The following is a 26,570-nucleotide window of genomic DNA, read 5'->3' as shown; positions in this document are numbered from 1 at the left end:
ATGGTAAAACGAATTTTCAACCAAATGAGCTTAAACTTGTTCCGTTATGTTCTCAGTTACAATTTATATTACCCCATCATTTCCCATGGGTATCGTGAGAGGGGGCAGAGGTATTATATGAAGGGTATGGCCGTATTTACCTTCTATCCTTATAGGGTGAATATAATAATATGGGACCCCCTTCATAAATTATTATCATGGATTGAAGCCTTTTTGTGGGGTAGCATTTCGACATGTTTCCACCGCGAAATCTTATCCTCAAAATATGGTAATCCAAAAATAGTTGTTGTCTTGCTCTATCTGAGGGTTATCAGCAAATCTACATTAAGATAAGTAGAATAATAATTGTAAGTTCATGACTTTAACCATGAATTATCAAGATGATATATTTTGTCGAAATTAAAACAAAATTTATTTACTTTCCATTTTACTAGTTAACTAAACGAATATTCATGTTTGAATAAGTGATTGGTTTACCTGGACGACTTACTTATATCTAACACATTCTTTGTCGCAGATGGTGACGCGAAACTCCCGTGGACTGGCCACAAGAGGTTGAACAGTGACGAGATGCGAACCTGACGCACCATGACCCGAAGAGAGCCATGCCGGAGCTTCGCCATCAGCGTCATACAGATCATCACTATCATATGTCAAGGTAAGCGTAGTTTACTAACAGTATAAATGCGAAAGTTTATATGTCTCATCATCAACATTATCTTTCCCAATTTTAGTTGGGATCAGCGTAGAATGTTTTTTTATACGAAATTTTGTCAACGAATTTTCATGAAATTTTGCAGTAGCATTGCTTTCACATAAGAATAATATATCCATAGGCTTCTTTCTAAGAAGTAGATCACTCAGGAACCCGGCGGAAGTAAACAGAGTACTGACATAAATGCCTAATAACCTGAGAAAATACTGCTGTGTTATCTAATTATCAGTAACGAAAATATAGTGAAAATTGGAGAAAGTTATGAAGTAGACTGAACAACTAAGTAAATTAAAGTGATTAAAATTAGTGCTAAAATTATAGACACGTGACAATTTAAACGTAACGACTCGACGATACGATCAATTCATAAATTGTCAGATCAATATTACTATACCTTGCTTTCATATCAGGTATACTGAATTTACACCCCGCAACAGAAAGCTATCGGAATGAATAACAACATGTCGAAGAATCATTCATGTATAAATACGTTTCAGATCACAAGAAATCAAGATCACTGAATCTTTTCACCTCAGCTTTATTCTATTAAGAAATACATCTTTTTCAAAAAAAGATAAATACATACTTATATTTCTTACTTTTCCTTCAGAAAGGAATTTAGATGAGGATGTATATTTTACCTCATAGAACTCGCAAATTCTATAAATACGGTCCACTGCGTTTCAGATCAAGTCGTAAAATAATGAACGATACATATAAAAATATATTGGTTTCCACAGAAGACATTCTTTACGTTCATCTTCCGTAAGACTTCATAAAATAAGAACAAGTCTCGGTTTAACCATTTTTCTAAGTCACAGTCATTAGTTTTAGTTCTAGAAACTTAAGTACGAATAAAAAAATGCTTAGCTAATTCTGAACTTACTCTAAACTCATGATCTGAATAATGATTTACGAAACAAAACATTTACGAATTGCATTTTGTTTTGTTACATACCATTAAACGTAAACTTATCATAAGACATAATTCAAAAAACAAAAGAAAGCCTTATCGCCGCTACCTAATAACCCAAAAACAATTCAAAAAAACATCAACACATTTAAATATGATGAGAATCAGGAACGTGAACGTTAACAGGCCACTTAACTAAGTTTTCCGAAATTACACGCGAACTTTTCGAATAAAACGCGACACAAAGGGAGCATCCCTTAATGAAGACAATATTTTGAGGGGCTCTCAACTCCAGTAATTAAATCTCGCGGCTCATATCTACCAGCAGTACGAATAGGGTATAGACAGAGTAATTGCTTATCAAATTAGTCGTGATGTCGATCAATTTGTTACCGCGGTTTCACTGTAGTTTTAGGTTCAAATGTGGTTGATTTAGAGTAGTTAGTGTACGACAGCATACTAAAGAGAATAAAACTACCAGAGAACTACTTCAGTTTTCTTCCAAAACTATGAGAAATAACGTACAGCGCGAACACATGAATGCTGTGTGATGTTGTAAAAGACCGATTGTGTTGAATGTAGAATAAAGAAGTCAAAACAAAAGCGTGAGGAAGGCAGCACAAAGCGTACTATAAACCCCGATAAACCAGTGCCTCTAAAACAAACGTGTTCGTATAAAAACCAAACCCTGAAGCGACTAAACTACCTAATTTGCCAGAAGATATACACACCAAATTCGAAAGGCTTTCACGAAATACGTTTATAGAACGCGTGAAGCGCACACTCAATTTAACGGTGTTTTATAAATGCCAAGATACGCAGATGTTGGTTTCGCTACGGTAAACAAGTTGAAAAATGTCACAGTCAAGAAACAATATTACTTTTTCTTTGAAACGAACTCCGTCTAAAATATAAAATTTATTGCCATTTCGACTTGCAAATTATTCAAAGAGAAAGCTATCGGGGTGTCGGACAGCGGTGAATTTTGGTAAAGCGATAGACTCGGTAAATATTGCGGCGAGTTAGTCTAGCATTCCAATGTTTGATATGTTCAGCTATCGTTATGATAACTTATTGTATGAAATATGTTGGTATTTCACAATATCGTGCAATCATTTAATGAGTTCATAACACCAGCGTTTGAAAATTAATATTTTATCCATGTTTAAAGTAACGCGAAATGTAAGAGTAATTTTAAAGTAAGACTTGTGCGTCGAAGAATGTGCCTCGTGAACAAGTAAGTTAATTAACGGCTGACGAGGAGAGAGCAAAACTGTGTTTTATATCCTTTGTGATGGATCCTACATAATGTTACGATAGTACGTTTACACCGGAATATTATGGCGATGTGCTGAAATTCATAATACCCGCACACTCGTAAAGGCATAAGTTATTATAATGATGTTGCTCAGGTATACGAAATTATAATCAGTATCTTCAAAATAATCTGTCTCGAATATTTATATTGAAAAGCTATACTTCTTCTTAAAAATACCGATTGAAAAATTATAAAGAAGATTTTAAAATAGAACATAAACGCTGACAAGGAAATCATGTTTTTCATCGAGATGTCTTTGTAATATTAATACGCAAATAAGAATTTGAATTCTGAGAAAGTAATCATTGCGACCGAGAGCAAAATAATATCGTGCCATTGATACACAAAAATATCTATTGATAAAAAATTATCGTCGTTCTCTAAAAGGAAAATGGTAGAACATTTACTAGCGATGTACTTGTATATAAAGTCGCTTTTTTGCTTGGAAATGTATACATCTGGAGTTTACAAGCTACTTTTAATTACCATACTCGGCGAAGTATGAATCATTAGGCTGTGTGCACAACGTCGCGATTTCCAGCGATGAGTGGCGAACAAATTCCGCTTAGTTTTGCTTTCCCTTTTATAAAGACGTGCAGTAATTCCTCGTTTGCTCTATTTTGTCTTCCGTATAATGACGGTACAGAGTAAATGTTAACGGTTTCAAAGTAAATATTAGATCAGAGTTTACAGGGCCGTTAAGGTATTGAATGTTGTAATAAAGTTAACGTTAATCCTTATCGAACAGGCAGTTATCCGGTATTATCCGGTTATAAACGTTAGATGAGATTTAGGCCTTTCATGCATGGTTAATGTTTCAATCTACAATAGATAACAATCTCGTATTACGTTAACATTTATGTAATTTCTTCATTTACATCATCTTAATTTAAAAAGCAGTATAACTTTGTAAAATCTTCTTTCTATTAATTTAACTAACTTTAAAGTTTTGATTTACAACACACAATAGCAATTATTAAAAAATATTTTGTACAACACATAATTGGTCACAAAACTTTATAGAGAGCTTATTAAAACTTACATAAGTTAAAAGGTGCACTGACTGAAATTTGAAAAAGACCACGAATACCTATGAAACTGCCAGACAAGTAATTGATGGCCTAAAGTCATATAAATGGCTTCAGCAGTGAATTAAAATAAAATATATGAAGGCAAAAGTAAAAATATGAACATCTGCAGTTTAATAGAATGCCTGAAAGGCAAAAAATCTAAAATTGGTCGTGGTCCGTGAGTGTGTTCACAGGCGAAGTTGTTCGTACCCTTTACAAGCTCATCGTTATCACCGCCGCGATCCGGAGTGGGGAGAAATTTGCCAAAGTTCCGTAATAAACAATATTTTGCTTGTCATAACGAGCCGACAACTCCCGCCTTCCTAACTTCGCGGTTGATTAAAAATATCAATCTAAGCGCTTTTACATTCTACTCCAGGCAAATGCCTGTTCGTTATTTTATCAAAGTTACACTTTCGTGCCACATTAAAAAGGTCGTAAGTCTGAAGGTTAGTGGATATTCATAGCTCGTTACTATGAACTTTGCGAATCGCTCTAAAATATTACTTGTCCCTCAAGTGCTTGTTCGTAATTTTAATCTCAAATATTACTCGTTCGGTTGTAAAAATATGTCGTTTCTCGTGATTTATGCGAGAGTTGATATCTTTGGTTTTACAAACTGCTTTAAAAGATAATTTTGTTGGATTTATGATGTTGCGAACGTCTGATATTTTGAGGATGTTTGCTGTAATTAAACCTCCAGTTATTAACGGGAGACTGTCCCGAGACGCGAACCGAATACAAATTTCATAGAGGATAATGAGCTACTTTATACTGCGCGATATACTCCAGAGGTGGCTTCAAACCTTCGCTTTTAAAAACTAATTACGAACGAGACACTGTCTACTCAATTAACCAAAAGGACATTAAGAGCGAATACATTTCGGAATCACATGAAATTGTGCAAAATGGAAAATGTTCATTTGCGTAGTTTATGGAAAGGATATTATGAAGTAAATGTACCGTGCGATGTTGTAAACGTCAGCCGATGCATCCATTTATTGGATTTGATCGCAACATTATTTGAATAGCCATTGTTAAACAAATGAATAGTGCTTAAATTCTATTTTGTTCAATATGAATTCGTATTTTGTTGTAACGTTTCATTTTTCAGATGAAGTTTTGCTACAAACTACATTGCAATAAACGAAAGAAAAGGCTTTGAGCCGATGATAGTTTTGTAAAAAAATCTTTATTATTTTCCAGTTAATATCCTGCGCTATCCGGACCTCGCGAGCGTGTTATAAATTATGATTCAACTAAATATTTTTGTATTACCGATTATGGCCTAATTATCTTGTTAATATCTTCATATCATATGTTTGTTTCTGAATAACATACACTTGTCGTAACCAGTGCTTTCGTTCTTGATTGTTATAAATATATCTTCTTAATTCTCAGCAACTAATAACTATGTGCATAAACAGATAAATAAATAAAAGTCACATTTTCCATTGTTCAGTTCTGACGGAGGAGCCACGGTTCGCGGAGCCGATACCCAACGTGACGGTGGCGCTCGGCAGGGACGCCAGCCTGCCCTGCGTCGTCGAACACCTTGGCACTTATAAGGTAAGACTTTATTACAACATTGCTGTAGGTGCGGAATAGATTGGTAAAGGAAGCTGTGGGAAAAGTCAGTTTTTGAAAGAATTTTAGCAGTCAACTAAACATTTTTGACGTTAGAGAAAGGGATGTTAACTGAACAAAACGATGACGGTTACAAGGAAAATATACTATACAATTTTAGTAAAAGAACCAGTATCCATTTCACCATAATCAAATGGAAACTATTGAAAATAATACACGTTATACAAAAATAGCATTATTTAAATTGTGTAAAAAAAAAAAACTGACAAAGTTAAGCCACACTCGAGACAGACACCGTCCAAAAATACAAATTTTAATAAAATATAATCACATCATTACGTAACTAGCTACACCCGAGCTTCAAATTCCTTCCCAAATTGGGCACAAAAAATGTTGAACATAATTTTCAATAACCCTTCGTAAAACGGAACAATAAGAGCTTTGTAACCCTATCTGCTAGTGAACTTATAATATTTTAAAATGTTAATGGGCTCAGTACAGATCCGCCGGCATTCGGCCTTCGACTCAATGAAATATAACGTAATTATCTCGTCAGGACTCGTTCCAGCTATATTATACGCGGCTGTACCAACCATTATTAAGCCAATTTCGTAATTCCTAGAATTAATTCTGCCAAGTTTTATGCTTAAGTATTTATAATGTAGTTTAATACTGTCTTTAAATTATAAGCGTTTGGGGTGAATTATAATTTGTAAGTAGTTGAATTAAAGCGATTTTTGTAGCAGGTATTGGGTGAAGAGCACGAATTTTTTTGTGTCATTTAACCTAAAAGCAAATTATTTCGGCAGATATTAAAAGCAATGACTGTTTTTCAATCTTTTCATTTAATTTTAAATGATGTTACAGTATCAATATTTCACTTTTCTTACGTAAGCTTTACAAGGTCTAGTTTGCAAAATCAAGCGCCGTGAGAATAATAACTTAATTAAAACAAGAGTATCTTATCCACCTTTTCTTACACTGTTTTTCTCATCTTCCCTCCTTAGAAGCATTAATCATCCTAATTAATTGTATAATTTAACGTCTTTACACATTTTAATAAAAAGATAGGTCTAGGGTTCCGCGACACGCCCCTTTGTTCCGGAGCCCCTGTCTCCTCCACTAATTATTACGCTATAATAAATATCGCTGAAGGAATTAATGCAGTAATTTCAGGCTGTATTTCAGTCGCGCCACGGTTATTCATTAAGTTCAACGTCATAGCGGGTACAAAGGTAGCTAAGTGTACCGCCGTACAATGCCGTTAGGCTCGCTGCAGATCTAAGACAAATACTGGAGTTAGCTTTCAAATCCGATTCTATATTCATCTCTATTTTTCGAATCAAATATTTTATGAGGCACGCATTAAAGATTTATCAAATATTGATACAATAAATTTTGTTTCATAATCTGCAAAAAGGGTTTTGTATTTTTTATTGGGTTTGGCGAGCTTATTTTATATTCATATTATTGAAAGTACAAACAGAATAAAGTCCATTGTTAGTGGGGTAGGGATAGACAGTTACCGAGTAAGACTAAACGTTATGTTGCGGTTATGCCGCGGTTAACGGCGTGCGGTATGTGTAACTAACACGGCCAAACGCGCGGTTAGATCCACGTTAACCTTTGTGTATATCGCACTACGTAATCCTTTTTTAGATGAGTCGCAGTTATACTGTGAAACTATACAATGTATGTACTTACATAAAGTGCGATTACCAACTGCCGGGTTAATGCTACGTTTAATGATTAAAGAGAATATTGTAAACTAGGTGTTCCGCTACTTTACGCAGCCACATAAAAGTAGGTAGGTAGTCTATTTCAGGCTTTAGACGTTTGTTGTGAAAGCCGAACAGATAGACAGACGAATATGATTATAATTACAATAATCGTAAGAATTTCTCTTTTTGATTGATTGGATTGTACTACCAACTTGCAATTGAATGGGATGTGAAGTCAGTCTTCCATGGAGATCTATAGTCACGACATGAGAAAACTATTTTTTTAATAAGTAGTCAGCAAACAACTGTCCACAAATTCTAGCGTAAAATTGACAAACATAAAATTTCACAACATCTCACTTCATTTTATGCAAACCGCTTGACATATTTACTCTAAAAAAAGGCAGATGCTAAACGATTTTTATGACGTCACTTCGTGTGCACCCCGCCTAACGCTAACAGTTGCAGTGAACCAATTAACTTATTCATGAACGGCGCAGATGAGCGCAACATTTAGATATAATGTACGCCCAGACCATTTCACTAATTATCGCGCTAGCTGTGCCGTGTACACTCGCCTTTACAACTCCGTTTGAACAAAGAACTTGGTGCTGTAAGTTCGTCAACAGTTTTACGTGGATTCTGTTTGATAACTTGCGACGTTACTTACGAAGTTTAATTATACGTACATTATGATGATGACTGTCAGCGGGTTATACCTATACATTGCCATTTGATACATAGCTTTATGGATCTTGTAATGCAACATAAACATAATATTCGGATACAAATTCAGCATTTATACTGAAAATGAAATCAGATAAGCACATGCAAAATTCTTCACAATTATTTTACCTTTTAGTACACACAGACGTAGTTTGACTCAAGTGCAGTGCTATTTTTGACATAAAACACATAAACAACCAGCTAGTCGTCATTCAAAAACAAATGACTACATAACCCACACAAGCACAAGTCTTAAGCTCCTCCCCTCCCGTCATCCGCAGTAGGAAATATTCCTGAGGGGTTAACCACTTACCCTCGTCACAAGTAATGCATTTCTGCCACATTGCAACCGAACTGCACGTTGCGACGCGTCTACTCAAGGGGCTTATGGCTCACGACTTAGGGAATATTTTCTCACGTGTCTGTAACGGTAAATCTTTATACGTATGTCGATGGGATTTAAGGAATGTTACAGAAAAATAATAGAATGTATTGATGTGCTCTTATCCGTGGATTGTTTAATGAATAATACACTTAATAACCTTCCTTTCATCGCTACCTAGTAAAAGGCAGTTAAAAATGATATATACCCGCGTCCCGAAGGAACTACTTCTTGCAATCCGGATCAAAAAAGGGTCTATATCTTTTTTTTCAAACTCTATTTGTGTACCAAATTTCATTTAAATCGGGCCAGTAGTTTTGGTATGAAAGCGCGACGGACATACGGAGTTACTTACGTATCCTAAGAAAACTCTAACACACATGTAGATAACAGAAAGTTGCGTAGTTTTACTGAAGTTTAGTTTTCAACATCAGAATCAGTTTAGCTGAAACTGAAAGCATAGCCGCCAGCCAGTAAACTTGCACCTTAGTGATTACTTAGGTTAATGACTCCTAAAATATAGAGAATAGGAGAGGAAAAATGATGGGACACCTTATACGCCACGAAGGTCGAAGGAAAGAGAGGAAGGGGTCGTCCAAGGTACAGCTACATCAAGCAAATTAAAGAAAAGGTGAAGGTTGTGACGTATAAGGAAGTTCAAGAGTTGGCGCTAGATAGGTGTAAATGGAAGGAGCTGCACCGACAAGAGCTGGGCTCTTAAATTAATGATGATGATGAAGTCCTTAATATTTTACTAATTAAGGAGCACAGCATTCAGTCTAAAACACAATAATGTGCACATTATCACGTCAGTATATCAATTTAATTTGGTTTGGCGTCTCTCATTAAGTACATTGTCTTGTTCGCCACAATGGATGTGCAAGCTAACTGCTCGGCGACAATTATGTGCTCGGGACACCTGGCTGTACGTATATGTAGGTATACATTGTAGGTCAGTTGGTTCGTATATAGATGGCGTATATAGAGGTAGGTATGGTGATAATTGTAATTATAATTTGTGTTAGTATCTGCTTGTATTAAATTATGCAGGGAAGTAGGTATACATACATAGCCCCCGATATATTTTAAAGTTATTTATTATAGACCAGCTTTTTCCACGCTGATACAACGGATAAAAAATAGCTTATATAGTACCCGAAGATAGTCACGTCTCCCAACAATACCTCTTAGAATTTTTTTGGAATCATTTCAATTTAATCCTTTAGAGGTCCAACAAAAAGAAACATCGCTCAATTCGTTCATCTTTAAATTACGTACTTGAAAAGTTCCGAGTTATTAATAAAAAATCACCTTAATCGTTTAGGTAAAGGTGTCACCTCTCATTAATTCCACGACACCAGAACCCTGTACGTTTAGCGTCCTGTACAAACAAGTTTAGCTCACAATCCTTCAGCCAATAACTTGCCACTGTCATATTTCCCCAACAGTAATTAAGTGAAGGAGCCCTTGCAACAATTAACTTATTCATGAATGTGCTTCAGTCCTAATTATTTATTTTATTTTACGATCCCTATTATCCTGTAACGTTCTCCTCGTAAATACTTGGTAGAAGGCAATTTTGAATTTTGAGGCAATTTCAAAGAAGGTTTATTTCGAGTATCAGTAGATGTAGATGACTTGATGTATGTCGGCTTTCGAGTCGTTAGCTCAAGTTTATTTGTTTAATCTTCTGCTGTTTTGTTTAATGGTTCATCTTTTGTGGATTTATGCTGAAATTGTTTTTAAATGCGCTATTAATATAGTCTTTTATACGATGTAAGGTAGGCAATACCTTTAGTTATAGTTACTGTGCCGAAAATCTATTTCAACTAAAATACGACTAACAATAAATATATTATGGGCTTACCAAATGAAATATAATTAATAATAATCTTCCACGCCGATTTCGGCAACGGCGACCACTTCGACCCTAATGGCGTGCGTGTGCTCTCATGTGGCTGGAGTATCCAATTTTGTGCGTGAAAGTCCGCGCACACTGCGGACATGTCAGGGTACCAGCCACAAAGTTGTAGTTGATAGCTACAGGTGGTCGAGCTTTCAACTCATCTCGTTTGGCATCCAACTCAGAAAGTCGGCGTGCTTCAAAGTCAAAGACTTTGGCTTTAACGCGGCTTCTCCAGTCTCTGCGGTTGGATGCCAGATTCTCCCACTGAGACGGGTCAATGGAACAGCTTTTCATGTGACGCTTCAGCACATCCTTGTATCGCAGCAGCTGTCCGCCACGTTTCCGCTTGCCCTCCTGCAACTCGGAGTAGAGGATGCGCTTGGCCACTCTAGTATCCGGCATGCGCAGTACATGCCCGCACCAACGAAGCTGTCTCCTCATGAGGTATGCTTCAATGCCACCTACATTGGCTTTCCTCAACACTTCTGTGTTACGCACACGATCAAACCAACGGATATTTAATATTTTGCGCAGACATTTGAGGTGGAAGCGGTCTAGTTGCTTGATGTGGCGTCGGTACGGTGTCCATGTTTCCGCTGAGTAGAGTATACAAGGCAACACAACTGCCATATACACAGAAACCTTTGTGGATATCTTTAGGTCATGGGAGCTGAAGACCTTCTTGTCGAATTTGCCGAAAGCAGCGGCTGCAGCACCAATTCTGCTATTGATTTCGGCGTCAAGGTCGCACTTTGCTGTTATAGTGCTCCCCAAATATCGAAATTTATCGACCTGCTTCAGGACATCTTCACCAAGCATAATGGTCAGTTCTTGACGTCCGTGATTGTCTGAAGACATTACTTCTGTCTTTTTGATGCTGATTTTTAGACCAAATGTACAGCACTGCTTGTGAAGGTTCGTGACGAGCTGTTGCAGGACTTCAGGGGATTCAGCCACGAAACAGAGGTCATCTGCATACATAATGTCCTGTATATGTGCATAGGACACCTTTGTGGTCGCCTTGAGTCTATTCAGGTTGAAAAGTTTGCCGTCAGTCCGATAACGAATACGAACTCCTTCAGGAGAAGAATTCAATACTTCCCGGACTACAACTGCGAAATATAATGCAAACAATGTGGGAGCCAGGACACAACCTTGCTTCACTCCACAGGTGACGGAGAAGAAGCTCGATTGGTCATCTTCAACCGCTACACAACATTGCATGTCATCGTGCAGGAGTCGCAGGAGTCTTATGAACTTCTCTGTACACCCCAACTTTCTCAGTACCTTCCAGAGGGCCTCGCGAGGGACGCAGTCAAAGGCTTTTTCCAGATCAATAAAGCAGAGATACAAGTGCTGTCCCTGCTCTCTACTTTTTTCCTGGAGTTGACGGACTGCGAATATTGCCTCACAAGTTCCTCTGTCTGGTCTGAAACCAAATTGGGTTTCCGGCAGAATCTTTTCAGAGAGGTTCCTGAGGCGGTTTAGAAGTACTCTGGCGAAGACTTTTCCAGAGACAGAGAGCAGTGAAATACCGCGGTAAGAACCACATTCCGACCGGTCGCCTTTGTTCTTATAGAGAGCCCTGACGCGTGATAACTTAAAAGTTTCAGGAACTTGTTCTTTCTCCCACATAAGCACAAACATTTCCCAGACGCGCGAATGCAGTTCCTCGCCGCCGTACTTCAGAAGCTCACCTGGTATAAGGTCTAGACCAACCGCACGCTGATTTTGCTGTAGTTTGATGGCACAAAGCACCTCATGTTTAGACAAGGCATCATCCAATTCTTCTGCTATTTGAAGTTGAGGCAAACTGTCTATGTAGTGTAGATCGGCTGTTCGATCTACATTAAGTAGATTATTGAAGTGTTCTGCCCAACGATCTAACACTTCATTTTTGCTTTTCAGCAGACTTTTACCATCCAGCGACTTCAGTGGTACCTTTATGAAGTTGGTGGTACCCAGGAGATTGCGAATTTCGCTATAGAAATCACCGAGCTGATTACTATCAGCAAGCCACTGGATGTATTGAGCCTTGTCTTGCCACCATTTATCTTTAGTGTGTCTCGTGAGTTTACGCAACTCACGGTCACTCTCTCTTATAAGTGCGCTGTTATTACTGCGCCTGAGAAGGTCTCGGTGTTTGGCAATAGCTTCAGAAAGAACTTCGTCGTTCTCATCAAACCAGTCTTGCTTGCGTTTATTTTTTAGCCCTATGGTGTTAATGGCTACGTCAAGAATGGACGACGATAAAGCGTTCCAGTCTGCATCAATATCACCGGTATTTTGATGAGAGTGTATATCACATGCCAGCGTTTCAGCGTATTTGCTTCGGGGTCCCGGATGTTTGAGTTTCTCAATGTTTATGTTCTGAGGCTTTTTCCTGCTAGCCCTGAATGGTCGCCGAAGGCAAAGACGCAGTTTGGTGACAATTAGTCTATGGTCCGTCCAGCAATGAGCACCGCGCATAACACGAGTGACTAGAACCTGAGAGATGTCTCGCTGCCTCGTGATGGCATAGTCAATGAGGTGCCAGTGCTTAGAACGTGGGTGCATCCACGTAGTTTTGTGCTTAGCAGCAAGGCGAAACATGGTGTTTGTGATTGCAAGTTGGAATTGAGCACATAAACTATGAGGGGTTCGTTACGGTGCAAAGGAGGAAGCGCCGTCAGCGAACCAACAAGAATCGTTGCGGCACGGCTCCTGTTGAGCCAAACATCAAAATTCGTGCCGCCAAGCCGAACACCCCGGTGTACATCTCCCGCCTACACTACACCACTAAGGCGGAGGACATCGTGGAGTACGTGCGTCAGAAGCTGAAGTACGCCCCGAGAGTGCAGCTGCTGGAGTCGCGCCATAACGCCAACTTCAAGGCGTTCGTGGTGCGAGTGCCAACGTGTTTCCTGCATCTCGTGTTGGACGAAAACTTCTGGCCACAGGACGTGGTGTTCCGTCGCTTCCGCGGACAAGTGCCACAGGACCGCACAGTGCCATAGTGCATAAGGAAGTGCTATTAACATAGTTTTAAGTTTTTATTTACTAACAATTTTGTATAACATATGTATGCTAGTTTTAAGGTATTTATCTATGGGCCTTTAATGCCTGAAAATAAAGGTGATTTGATTTGATTTGATTTGATAAACTAAGCAGCAACTGGCCATTAGAGTTGATGTTGCCTACCCCATGTCTACCCAAAACTTTAGGCCACGCTTCATAATGTTGACCAACTCTAGCATTGAAGTCTCCTAACAAGAGAATCTTTTCTCTGTTCGGTATTTTATGGAGACATTGTGTAAGTTCTTCATAAAATTTATCCTTGATGTCGTCAGAACTACCTAGCGTCGGTGCATATACACTGATAACATTAAGGGAATTGTCACCGTCTAAGTGAAGGCGCAATGTGGTTATACGGTCCGAGATGTGGATTGGACATTCTTGAAGTGTCTTCACAAGATTATTCTTGATCACAAAACCAACTCCCGACCTTCTTGGTTCTGTTGCAGCAGTGCCCTTCCAGTAGAAAGTGTAGCCACCGCCATGCTCGACTAGCTCGCCCTCATCGGCAAGGTGGGTTTCGCTTACAGCAGCTATATCAATGTTGTAGCGGCGGAGTTCTCGAGCAACTATGGCTGTTTTCCGTTCTGGGCAGGCGTTTGTCTCGCGGTCGAGAAGGGTGCGAACATTCCATGCACCAAAAGTCAGTAAAGGTGTTTTACGTTTATTACTGTTGTTGTGTCGACCACGAATAAAAAGATGCGGAAGCAGCCGTGGTTACTGCTATCCAAAGAGTGTTTGGGGTGAGCATTTTTTTAGGGCACCTTTTCTAGCCCCCTCCCAGGCTGAGCAAGGAAAGCAGTGCTCCCCTAAAAAGGGCTGCTTTGTCGCTCTGGGTGCTGCCGGATTCCCTCTGTCCCCCCAGATCAAAGAGAAAACGACCACGGCATGTACTCACACCCCCAGAGCCGCTAGTGTGCAGGTCTCAGACAAAGCTCAGGTTGCATCAGCCCGAACCTCTCTACCTCAACCTATCGCCACTAGTCTTCGCCAAATCGGTGTCCATTATACGGAAGCAGTCAGATGCGCAGGATATATTACAGTGCTCAAACATACGCGCAAACGCAAGAGCACTCTCTCGTCTAACATCCCTTTATCCGATGGAACGGTGAACCGCTACGATCGGAGAGATGTTAGATGCAGCAGTTTGACATACGATAACACGATCCCTATCGCTGCCTCTAAGCCTTCCTGCGATGCCTCGGTGTCTTGCCACCAGTGGTGGTCTGCTATTTAGCCAAGACACAATTTCGGGGGATTTCCGATCAGGCTTGGGAGATGTTGTTACCAAGCGCCGGCGCCGACGGTAGCCGCCGCGCTACTGACGGCGCTCGCCGCCGTGCGACACTGTGCACGACACTGTGGCGCCCTCCAGCGGACACGCCAGGTACTGTGGAGAGCCTGCTGGCGCACACGTCCGGCGCTGGCGGTGACCGCCGCGCTACTGACGGCGTTCGCCGCCGTGCTCGACACTGTGCACGACACTGTGGCGCCCTCCAGCGGACACGCCAGGTACTGTGGAGAGCCTGCTGGTGCACACGTCCGGCGCTGGCGGTGACCGCCGCCATAAATATAATTAGTAGAAAAATATATCCAACGTCAGTCTAACAATGATGCAATATCAATTAATTCATAATTCGTTAATAGTTCCATGAATATCAATGACTGGCGGCTCAGAGCAAACATCAATTTCGTTAATTTGATTGTCGGTGTGTTTATAAAACAGCGAGGTGTGCTAACACTGAATACTATCCAATTAGCCGGACATTCGCCACGATTATTGGTTTTCATATACAAATTAAACAAACACTTCATTTCATAACAGACGTGCAAATGTACTCAGTGTAGTATTTGATAGATGGATATTTTTAGAAATTAGTGAGGTCGATTCAAGGTCAGAAAAATAAAAATGATATTTAACTTTATGTCTTACTTGAAAGTATTTCTGTCGAAGTAATTTACGTACATGGGAAAGTAAAAGAATGGTTTGAGCTGTCTTTGAAATTGAATGGCGTTTCAGTATGAGTGTGTGATTTTTCATGTTTATTTTGAGCCAAACCAAGACCATTAAATGCGCAAACCCACAAAATTGAAACCAAAATATTATGACTACGACATACAAATTAAACCCAAATAAGCTCTCATAATATTATTATTTAGGATTCGAATAAATTGAACAAAAGGTATCGTTTGAAAACAATTTAATACGAGCCAAATAAAAATAGCAGTATGAGCAGAGAGCCCAAGGGACCCTAATCAAATATACCTTAGGCGGGGCCGCGTGCGAACCCAAGTTTATAACCTGCACGGATTATGTTGGGACCTTAAGTGATTTTTGGAAATACTTTTATTCTTCTCCTTGATCGCACCTGTGACCAATTTCATGTTCCAAACTCCAGAACTATATCGGTGTAATGATAGCTTCCATGGAAAAATATATATAGTTTTATATTTATAGAGAGACCTTTTTTGCCAGGTCGCTACTACGAAAATATCAAAATAAAGTCTGCGTTGGTGTTCGGTAATAAAAATAGTCATTTTTATAACGTTTTCTCTCCGTACACTTGTTCAAGGTGTAATAAACGATTTTATGTGCAAAGCGAGTACCTATCTACTGGAAAATATTATTATTTTGCTTATTAAAGTAGTTGTAGGTAGTGTGGTCTTATAATAACGGAGATTCTATTCTGAGTTGTTCACATTTAAAGTGTCTTGAATTTTTTCTGTATTTAATAGGGCCCACTTAGCAACTCTACTTCGTCATTACAATTTTAGAACTACCTCCCATTTCATATTTACACTAAAAAATACACCAAAATTCTACCAAAATCTTAACCTTACAACGCAGCTGATCCCAGTCTTGACTTAAAATAATCTGGAGACTAAGTTCAGTTAATCCCGTACATAAGTCTGGAACAAGGATGGCAGTTGCGGCGTCACAGATAACACAACACAAACACGGGGCCGAACAAATACTTGTCGAGCAAACATGTTTACTTACTCGTGTGGACTGCACCTAATAAATGGACCGAGGCTATGTGGGTGTAGGGAAAATACGATAATTTGGATTATATTAGGCGTTTTGTGAGGGTTTTTTTTGTTGGGTTATATTTAAAGTGTTAATTTTTATTATATCTTAAAAATATATTTAATATTTATACTGCGCTAAGCTTAAACTAACGCTGTGGATAGATAAATCAATCTTAATAATAACCTGTACCCAATGTCTTGTTGTTGCTATAAAACTACTTTTAATCGAAAGTTAACAAAAACTTAAAAAAAAAACATTCCGCAATTTCAAAAACGCTCAAAATATTGTATCGAAAACTTCTGCCACAAAAAGTATTGATAAAGAAAACAATATACAATACATTGACACCGGATCGAAAACTTTTAGCGCCGTCACCGAACAAAACAAAACTAATATTTCAAAAGTCAATAGTTTCGAATTCGGAATTCAAAACATTGGAGCGCGGAGCTCAAACGGGCCAAAGTACCGTTGGATGAAGGCACGCTTGAATTTGCCGTTAAGTATGTGGTGGGGATATAAAAAGGGGGCAAAGAGGCTTAAAGGGCTTTGCGCGGCTCGCGAGTGCCAAGTTTTCACGGAGTTATGCCCTTACAGCTTGTTTGTTCACGTGCCATTTCCTATGTGATTAAGTGGTGGATTTTGTGTGATAAAGTTTCAGAAGAAACGACGTGGTCTCTTTAATATGACAGCTTAATTGTGCTCCTGAATACTTTCTTGTTTTTCGTTGTTTAGGTTTTTACGTTATTGTTCTTGTAATAACTTAGCAGTTTGTGTTTGAACTGAAAAGGTATATAGAAATGTAGGTAGTAAATTGTATGATTGTATGTTTTAATAGTCGTGGTGGCCTAGTGGGCAAAGAACCGACCTCTCGAGTAGGAGGGCGCGGGTTCGATTCCAGGTCAGGCAAGTACCAATGCAACTTTTCAAGTTTGTATGTACTTTCTAAGTATATCTTAGACACCAATGACTGTGTTTCGGATGGCACGTTAAACTGTAGGTCCCGGCTGGCATTGAACATCCTTGGCAGTCGTTACGGGTAGTCAGAAGCCAGTAAGTCTGACACCAGTCTAACCAAGGGGTGTCGGGTTGCCCGGGTATCTGGGTTGAGGAGGTCAGATAGGCAGTCGCTTCTTGTAAAGCAATGGTACTCAGCTGAATCCGGTTAGACTGGAAGCCGACCCCAACATAGTTTGGGAAAAGGCTCGGAGGATGATGATGTAGTAAATTGTATGATTTATTGAAGTCCCAAATAAAATATCGCATATTCATATCCTACCGATATTTGTATTTCATTACGTTTTTTGATTATGATTGAGGTTTATTGTTTTATTTGTGGTATAAACAAAACAAGTAAATAAAATTACTCCGCCAAAATAAATGTAAATGTATTTTTAACATAGGTAATCTACAAAAGGTTATTTTAACGCAATTTGTTCAGCGCCGGTACAAGTTTCTCACCTAAACTTAAAATGCTAAGAGTTTATTTAACAAGAAACTCATTAAAATATCTTTCAGCACTTTATGTTCAAAGGAATATTAGCCGACAATTTCAATATTTTGCATGCAGCGCGAACTCTGGCGTAATGCAATTACATCGGCACACGTTACGGTGACAATATAGCACGTTACACTCTTCAAGATGCATACCGTCGCTAGTCCCACGGTGGGCGCCAATATTAAGAAACCTGAACTGGTGTGAATTTGAAATTATAAATTCTGACTAATTCCAAGTTTTCTATATTTAAACTAACATAACAGATTAATACGTCAAAAGCTGTTAATTTCTAAGCAAACTTTATGAACCATCCCAACCTTTTCTTAGAACAAGTTTAATTTATACCCTAGTGAAGTCGGAGCACCTACTTACGAACAAACTTTGAACTAGCGCACAAAACCAGAACATTGTAACTGATATTCAATAGACTATAACTCATCTCGTTGAAAGCTAATAGAGTGAAGGTGAGTAGGACTCGCAGCCGGCGCCACTTTATTAATACCAGGAACTGTGCCAGATAAATTATGACGTCACTTAATCACAAATCCGCTATTGCTCTTAATAGCAGCAGAGGTCGAAAAGCATTGATTTATAATAACGACTAATTCGACCGAAAATTATCCCAGTGTGGCGCTTTGTGATCGAAATTCAACCGTTAAGTTTCCAAATTGAGTCTTCTGTATTATCAATGAGCAAAGAGTGGGTTCGTTAAATTGTTCATGAGCTTAGAATCGGGGCCGCAGATCGGGACCACGAAAAATAAAATATTGAAATTGTGTCTGTTATTAAACGGGCTTTTCGTCTGGAAAATTAAAAGAGTTTTAAACTTATTTTGGTTTGTGGTGAACATACAGTAGGCACTTTTGCATATGTATAATCTTACTACCATGCCTGTATGTATATGTATGGCTGAAGTAATACTACAGTATTTTTTATTCTTACAGACATTGAAGTCTTTCTGGAGTCAGATAAACAAAACAAGATGGGTTTTATCGAAAGTCTCGCTGTTGAATAAATAATGTATCATCACTCTTTGTCTGAAGGGGAACTGAAAAAGTACATTTTTTTGTCTGCCCTCAAATGCTCCGCGCTCTCGGGGAGTAATCAACCATTATTTATAATGCATGATTTGTTTATCATACCGTAAAAATCACAAATAATTCAAACCATTAAATTCAGAATTTAAACTTCTTGCTACGGGATCAGGAACAAAAGGGTAGAAAATCTCCGATCTCATGAATAGAGAGATATATAATTCAGCTCGCTATTGCAGCAGTGTTCTCCGCAATCGTCGCCTCACAAACGTTCCCGGTCTGATAATTAGGATAAATAAGTAAGTGAAGGAACTAAAATTCCGATTGTATCGCGAGTCTGGGGTATCCGAGTCAGGTCTCGTGAAATATGCACTGTATCGAGTGTTGCGCAGTGCGGCAGCTGTGAGTCCCGCCGGCCGCCACACTTCGGGAAAGTAAACAACGCCGCGTGGGTAAGCCAGTTTCGCAGTTTGTCGTTTGGTTTTAGGATTGTTGGTGGTCTTATCTGTTTGTCTATCTCGCCGAAGATAGAATTATAGAAACAGATTTGGAGCTTTAGGAGTTCCGATCTGAGGCGGCTTTTATTTATCTTTTGTTTGGGTGTTTTGGATATTTGCTTTATGGATTATATTTCTCAATAGTCTATAGTTCAATACAAAGGGTGTTTACAGAATCTTGTAGTACGATAAGCTTATAAAAATAGCATTTTCTTAGTGGCCTTCGTTGTATTTTTAAATAGCAATAAGTTTTGTTCATCTTTTGACATATTATATCGAAGTAGAAACTTTAGCAATAATTTTGCACTATCCCGGATATTTGGCTTGTTGTCATTCCGTATGTCAGTAGTTCGTCAGTGTCACTCCAGTCACGTGTGGCCATAAACTGGGAAGTTTAAAACGGCTATAAAACATAAGGAGTGCCTTCTTCCTCACCACTCAACTACTAGTGGAAGGTGTATGTTTTACACCACTTCCTAAAATTACTTGGGGTGTTTTTGGGGTTAGATATACATATATAAATAGATTTTTATATACATATGAACAATATTTTCGCGTAAGTATGCTTTCAGATTTAAAAAGTATACAAATTGTTAATGTTAAAATAGAATTAGGTACGTGAGAGTAATAAGTGCCTAGTTTGCAACTAACTTTGAAAATTAAATAACGAAAACGCATTAACTAAAACAAATGTACCCACTAAAATGAAAATATAATGCACAAAGAGAACAATCAGTTTAGATACTAAATAATAGGACGGCGGTATGTTTGAATTCAATTTCCGATCGAGTTAGAAGTGAATTTATACTACAGTTCAATCCATTCCCGACCAATAACGTGACTTCAGAGCGGCATAAATTTCACGAGGATATAGTAAAAGCAGCCGCAATAAACTTTCTATTTTAGTTTTATTACTCAGGTAGCGAATTTGTAGTACGAGTGGCTTGCCTCGATATATCAACTGGTCCGACGGACAAATGATAACTCGTTCCTTTGATGGCACAACTTTTGTGGGATATTTAGTGTTCTCGGTTCATGGATTAGAGCGTTTTGGACTCCTTTTTACTTTTTGGGTGCATTCAGAATTTAGAATATGGACATTTTGGATTAAAACACAATTACAGAATCTGCTGAAGAGTGGTTGGATTTTGAATCCTACTCAAATTTAATGAAATAATGTGTCGGGTCTCCCTTTATGAATGTGCTGGACTTGTTTTCTATATACTTGTGTAGTGACACTGATAATATGACTCTTGCTGTTTTTCCCTTTTTAGCCATCTAGAACAAAATTCATTCCAATTCTAAGAATTCTTTATCGTGTAACCTCATGATCATAGCATGACGTTATCAAGACTCCACCTATCTCTTTCCTTTAATATACTCTAAATACCTTTATAGACAAACCATTATCTTCATCCCCAGGTGGCGTGGATCCACATCGACCGTCAGATGATCCTAACGATCCACCGGCACGTGATCACCCGGCTGGCGCGGTTCAGCGTGTCGCACGACAACGCCATGACCTGGCTGCTGCACGTCAGCCAAGTTCAGCAGGAGGACCGCGGCTACTACATGTGCCAGGTCAACACTAATCCCATGATCAGCCAAGTGGGGTATCTGCAGGTTGTTGGTGAGTGTGCTTTGTATTGTATCACTGATGGTGTCTTCAATGATTAACAAGGTCTTTGTATTCTTCAGAAAAGTAGTTCCAGTCTTTGAGTTATTATTTACACCCAAAAAATTTGGAACAGTTTAAAAGTATCATAGATAACTCTTGTATGCCGGTGGAACGGATCCACACCCATACAATAAATTTTCTGTTGCTCTCTAATTAGCGGCATTCAAGAGGTAAAAGAATAAGACTACCATACCCAAAAGACGGGTATATCCTCAGTATGGTCCAAAAATACCACCTTTCTGAAGACTATGTGTCCTCCTAACATTAGTCAGTGTACCCAACTGTCCGTGATAGCACGGAGCGTTGAACTTTTGGCCTGTCGTGATCAAACGCTGAGTCCTGGGGGACGCGCCTGCTAGAGTTTAGAGTTCGTCGATATACGGCAGCGCGCACGATTAACTGCGATGGATGCTCCGCTCTATAACTGGTTACGATCTACTACAAATGTGTGCTGTGACCTGAGACCGGTCATTTGGTTATTTGATAGATCAAAAATAGATTGTGAGGTATTTTTGATGAAAATTATTATATGCATGGGTGTAAAAGTAGCATTTAATTTAAGCAATGAATTTGTTCTCAAAAATCAAGCCCCAAATAATGATTTGTAAAAAAAATATTTTTTGAATTCCGATACTTATAGAACATTTTCGCAGAATCCATTAGCACGTAATTATATGTTCTCATTCACAACTGAAGCTATTTTGGAAATATAATAGAAACTTATTAATCAGGAATGGGAAAATATCGACGGGCCCTGTTTACCGCTGATCCTGCTCAGCGAAGAAACTTTTAATTACTTTCCTTTAGCATTTTCAAAGGGGTAATAGCTTCTTCTTTTGGTTCTTATCGCTTTGTGAAATAAACTCTTTGGTGAAATTTAATTGTTGTTTCATACTGTCTATGTAAATTATCAAGTGATGTAGCGAAAATGATTACGCTCACCTTTTGTTTGGTGTGGAAGCACGCGTAACAAGACATCGACATCATTATTGCGTACTCAATTACAATTTTGGGAGAGGAGCGGACGTGTGGATGATAGAACATAATTGTACGTCGGCGATACCATATCATCTAAACATAAATTGTTGTTTACGAGAGCAATATAACTGTCATCTTACTAATCTGCACTATCAATAATTTACCTGTTCTTGGCATTCCCTGCTTATACAGCTGCCATTGTTTACGTCCCAGCATGTATTTACTCCAGTGCTGCACAACTAAATTTGTCGTTATTAACAAATAATTTTAGCGCTCCCAGCCGAAAATCAGGAAATATGGAACGTAGCCAAAGTCTCAGTTACAATTCAGTGGAGATAACATTCCTATCTGGTGCCCAGTGGAAATGTTAGATATATAAAATGGCGTAGGCGTGGTTCGCTCCCAAATCACCGATACGGGTAACACTTAGTCTTTTATATGGCCGTTTCCTACAAACTTTTAAGTGGAAATAAAGCGGTGGTTTTTTCTCGTGTTTGCATTTTAAACGTGCCACGTAGTTTTTATCTTGTTTTTATTGCTTTAGGGCACAACTTGTGGCCGCTTACGTGTTCTAAATCTACATCTTTTGTTTTTAGGGATGGTTTATCAAACGAAAGAACGGAAAATGTTTCACATTGTTGTGAGCTTTTCAGCAATAAAGATTTTATTTACAGTTGGTACCAGAGAATATTGTTATTTATTTACTTAGCCATTATTTTTGTGTTATTGTCGCCATTCTCTCTGTGTGTTGATGTAATAGATGAACCCTTAAATTTACTTCAAAACTCTGTCTTTCCCACAGTGCCCCCCAACATCCTGGATGAGGAGAGCACGCAGTCAGCAGTGGCCGTGCGTGAGAACCAGAACATTAGCCTGGTGTGCAAAGCTGATGGTTTCCCTACGCCTAAGATCATGTGGCGACGGGAAGACGGACAACCCATATCTGTGGATAGGAGGAAGAAAGGTAAGCAATGGGGAATGTGGAGGAAGATGATTTTATTGACGTTGACGTTTAATATGAAATATTTGAATAATAACTCTGAGATACTTTTACCAAGAAGCCTTTAAATTCATTAAATCGACAGCTCATTGCTAATCTACAAAAGTTTTTAAGCGCGGAAAGCATTCGCATCAGAGAAATGATTTTCAATACCAACTCAACTAATAATGAAGTGTGACAAATTAGTTGACGATTGCTCCAGTTACATAAAAAACTAAGGTCATAATTGCGAAAACTTACAAAACTCAGCTCCCACAACACACAAAGTAAAAGCGCATTTGAAGGCAAGCAACCAAAGTTCAGTAGCGTCAGCAAAGTTGTTTAATTGCGTGTCAATTAGTAGCGAATGCGCCACTCGATTTATCTACACTGCATACCGTACTGATAGCCCACTGCCAATTGCTGTTAAAATGCAATTCATCTTCTCGTTATTTTCAAGAGAATTTTTAGGGTTGTGAATATTTATTTTTTGTTGAATGTTGTAATGAGCCAAACTTTGTTTTGGGGTATTTTGTTGTAAAATGTTAGGTATTTATAATTATTTTACATTTTTTTAACGTCATAACTTTGATATAATTTAGCTATGTATATGACGTCATATAATTTATGTTATTTGGAACAAATTCATCATATTTTATTATACATAGTTGATCCTCCTCAAGAACACTAACAATTACAATTTTGAAACAACAAAGTTTAATCCCAAAACAAATAGCTGTAGGTTTCCTCATGTAGTAGGTACTTCTAGAATATGCCTTTGTTTGATCGTAAAGTTTCTAAGAACCTTCACTTGCATACCTACTACTGTACCTGCAAATGGTATTAAATGAGCATTGTCAGTAATTGGAGCATCCTTAGAGATGGCATTAACAAAGATGAAGTAAAGTAATTACTAGGACAGGTAAATATCATTTTGTATAAGTATAGATATCAATAAAACTATGAAAACGGTACATTTAGTTTTTATTGGGCACATTTCTTCTGATTGTGCCGTCGCGACTTCTGCACGGCACTCGCAATAAACGTGAAATAATACCCAGTTAGTTTTAATTTTGTCATAAAAACGAACTGTCTCTACAATATCTTTATCCTCATTTTTCGATACAAAGTCTTCGGGAGTTAAGTTGGTACAATTTTGTACAGTTCTCTAGCTAGTTTATAAGTTTTAGTTTTAATAAGTGACACAATGTTACATTGGATGTAGGTAACTAGAGGTAAAATGGATTGTTTGAGCTTGTGAGGTCTATATTCTTTGCCATTATAGTAAGCACTTTTCCATAAGAACAATACCCACATATATGTATTAAGATTTTTTTCTTGCTTTCAAATACTCTTCCTCAACTTAACCTTCTCCTTACCAACATTGTCTGTAGTAAACATCCACGAGTCGCAGTGAACATTGCTCGGTGCACTACGTGGGAGCATGTTTGCTGCGCGATATAATATATTTCTACAACCCGCAGAGTGCAGCTGTTGCTGCCAACTACAGATCTTCAGGGCTGTTACTGCTGAAATACTAAATTAAACTTAATTAAAGTCCGAATAAAAATTTTGCCAGCTTTAATAGAAATTGGAGTTGGTTTGCTATTGGCTGATTTGGGTCTTGACACGGATTAATTTACAAAAGTGTTGCTTTTTGTCTAAACTATGTATTACTAAAAGGCTTAAGACTCTCTCCGGAACAACTAAACAGTTGCATAGATTTATCGAAGAAGGCTATGCTAGAGGCTCCTTTTTAACAGGGTGCGAAGAGCAGTTCTTACGGGATACATGTGAAACCGCTAGTTAAAGCTAGTAGGATATTTCCTATGGGAAATAACTTCAGCAAGATTTTTGAGTGCAGCTTTAACCCCTTATTGTATAGGAGCATTATGTATGCTAATGCCGCCTATTAGTACCCCAAGCCATGTTAGTTTCCCTTCGCGGAATTCGATCAGAATTCTGATTCCACTAAGGAAATCATTACGGCCATACCGCACCAACATTTGGCGTTTTATCGCTACTTATGCAATTGTTTCCTCCCCTTTTCCCATAAAGTTGGTTTTGTTTGCATTTCCTAATGCGGCTGTAATGGCCGGCGATGGCCGTGTAGCTAATACTATTGCAACGTTCCCGAACCATTAACTAATAGAGAATAAAGTGGAGCCAGCATCCGTGGACCTTGCTAGCTTTTATTACTATCTACAGATGGTCTTTTATTTTATATTTTGGAACTTTATCGTGTAGTGGCAGTTATGAAATGGGTTATGACGTAATATATTAGTCAAAAATGCTTTGTAAAAAGATGATTTTGTTATAATGGTGATCGGCAAAACCACACTGCTAAATATAGTTTACTAAATCTAGGTATCTTCCTTGGAGTTGATCACGAAGATTACTCGTTCTTTCTCCCGCCCAGTTCCCAGATGACTAAAAAACTAAAACTATATCGTAATCTGGCACAAACAGGTACTTACTCGAAAGCTCATTGCACTACGAGTTTAATTAAAAAAAAAAAAACAGAACACGAGCTCTTCTCTTTCTGTGCCATAAACACAACACCCAATTACGTACACTCGAGTACACCCGTGCTACCACGCTGCAGTTATGATAACAAAACCACTTCGCGCCATCTTTACCCCGCGTCTAACATGGCCCCACTTCAGGATTAAGCCTAATTTCAAGAAAGAAAAAACCTCTTTATATATAATTAAGGCACGGAAAAGCTGAGTTGTGCCACCAAATTAAACCGGTTGAGAGTACCCGACGCGCGCCGACAAAGGCGTCCAAAAATTGAGTTTAATTTCAAGAGCGATTTCCTTGTACAGAGTAAAATTAACGTGTGGTGTGGAGAGGTCCTCGTCGCTAATTGTGTGTGACCCTCTCCCCTGCTGTCATTCCCATGTATGTTTGTCCCGACGGATGTTTTAATTACTGCCACCATCGAAAAACTCCTGTATTCGATTCTATACGTGTTAATCTTTTGTTTGAATTAATGCGGTCGCGGTGTACCCTTTCTACTCGCGCTGAATGCGAGGACTCGAGTACCCCGCGCTGATGAATAAAACTTGTTATGCCAAGTTTTTTCTGAAAACATTTAGATTTGACGCTGAAGAGTGAAGCGCGGAACTCGGCGGCGGCTGTACTTTACTCCTTGCCTCAATAATGTAGCAAATGGGAAAGAAGAAACAACATTTTTAGCTCCAGAATCTTTTTAAAATTCTAAAATGCATTGCAATTTAAGAAAATGTAAGTTCATTTTTGCCTCCTAGATTGGAATATAAAAGTAAAAGGAGGGAACAGCTGTCATCTGGCTGAGCAAGCTGTAATCGTCTCACTTAGTTAACTACTCTAGCTCGTTGTATAATGAAAGGGTGACTAGACGAGCTCAATTTTAATTTTGTGGAGCTGTGACATTGTTTCTCAATTATTTATGTGCTAAACGCTCCGCTTTAGAAGCGCTTTGTGTTAGGGACTTGTACATTT

At 38.6% G+C, this 26,570-nt stretch overlaps 1 protein-coding gene across 2 annotated transcripts in view; it reads left to right on the top strand.

Moving 5' to 3' along the window:
* The window catches only part of LOC124630286 (lachesin-like), a 105,371-nt gene that overhangs the window by 55,083 nt on the left and 23,718 nt on the right, over positions 1–26,570 (top strand). For both annotated transcript variants that reach the window (XM_047164107.1, XM_047164106.1), the window contains exons 2-5: positions 518–658; positions 5,479–5,585; positions 20,872–21,079; positions 22,908–23,069. In XM_047164107.1, coding sequence (XP_047020063.1) covers positions 589–658; positions 5,479–5,585; positions 20,872–21,079; positions 22,908–23,069 — 547 coding nt within the window. In that variant the 5' untranslated portion in view covers positions 518–588. The remainder of the gene's footprint in view (positions 1–517; positions 659–5,478; positions 5,586–20,871; positions 21,080–22,907; positions 23,070–26,570) is intronic.

Source organism: Helicoverpa zea, chromosome 5, assembly GCF_022581195.2.
Source record: "Helicoverpa zea isolate HzStark_Cry1AcR chromosome 5, ilHelZeax1.1, whole genome shotgun sequence".
In the NCBI taxonomy this organism is placed as follows: Eukaryota; Metazoa; Arthropoda; class Insecta; order Lepidoptera; family Noctuidae; genus Helicoverpa; species Helicoverpa zea.
This window is presented reverse-complemented; position numbering and strand designations above follow the sequence as displayed.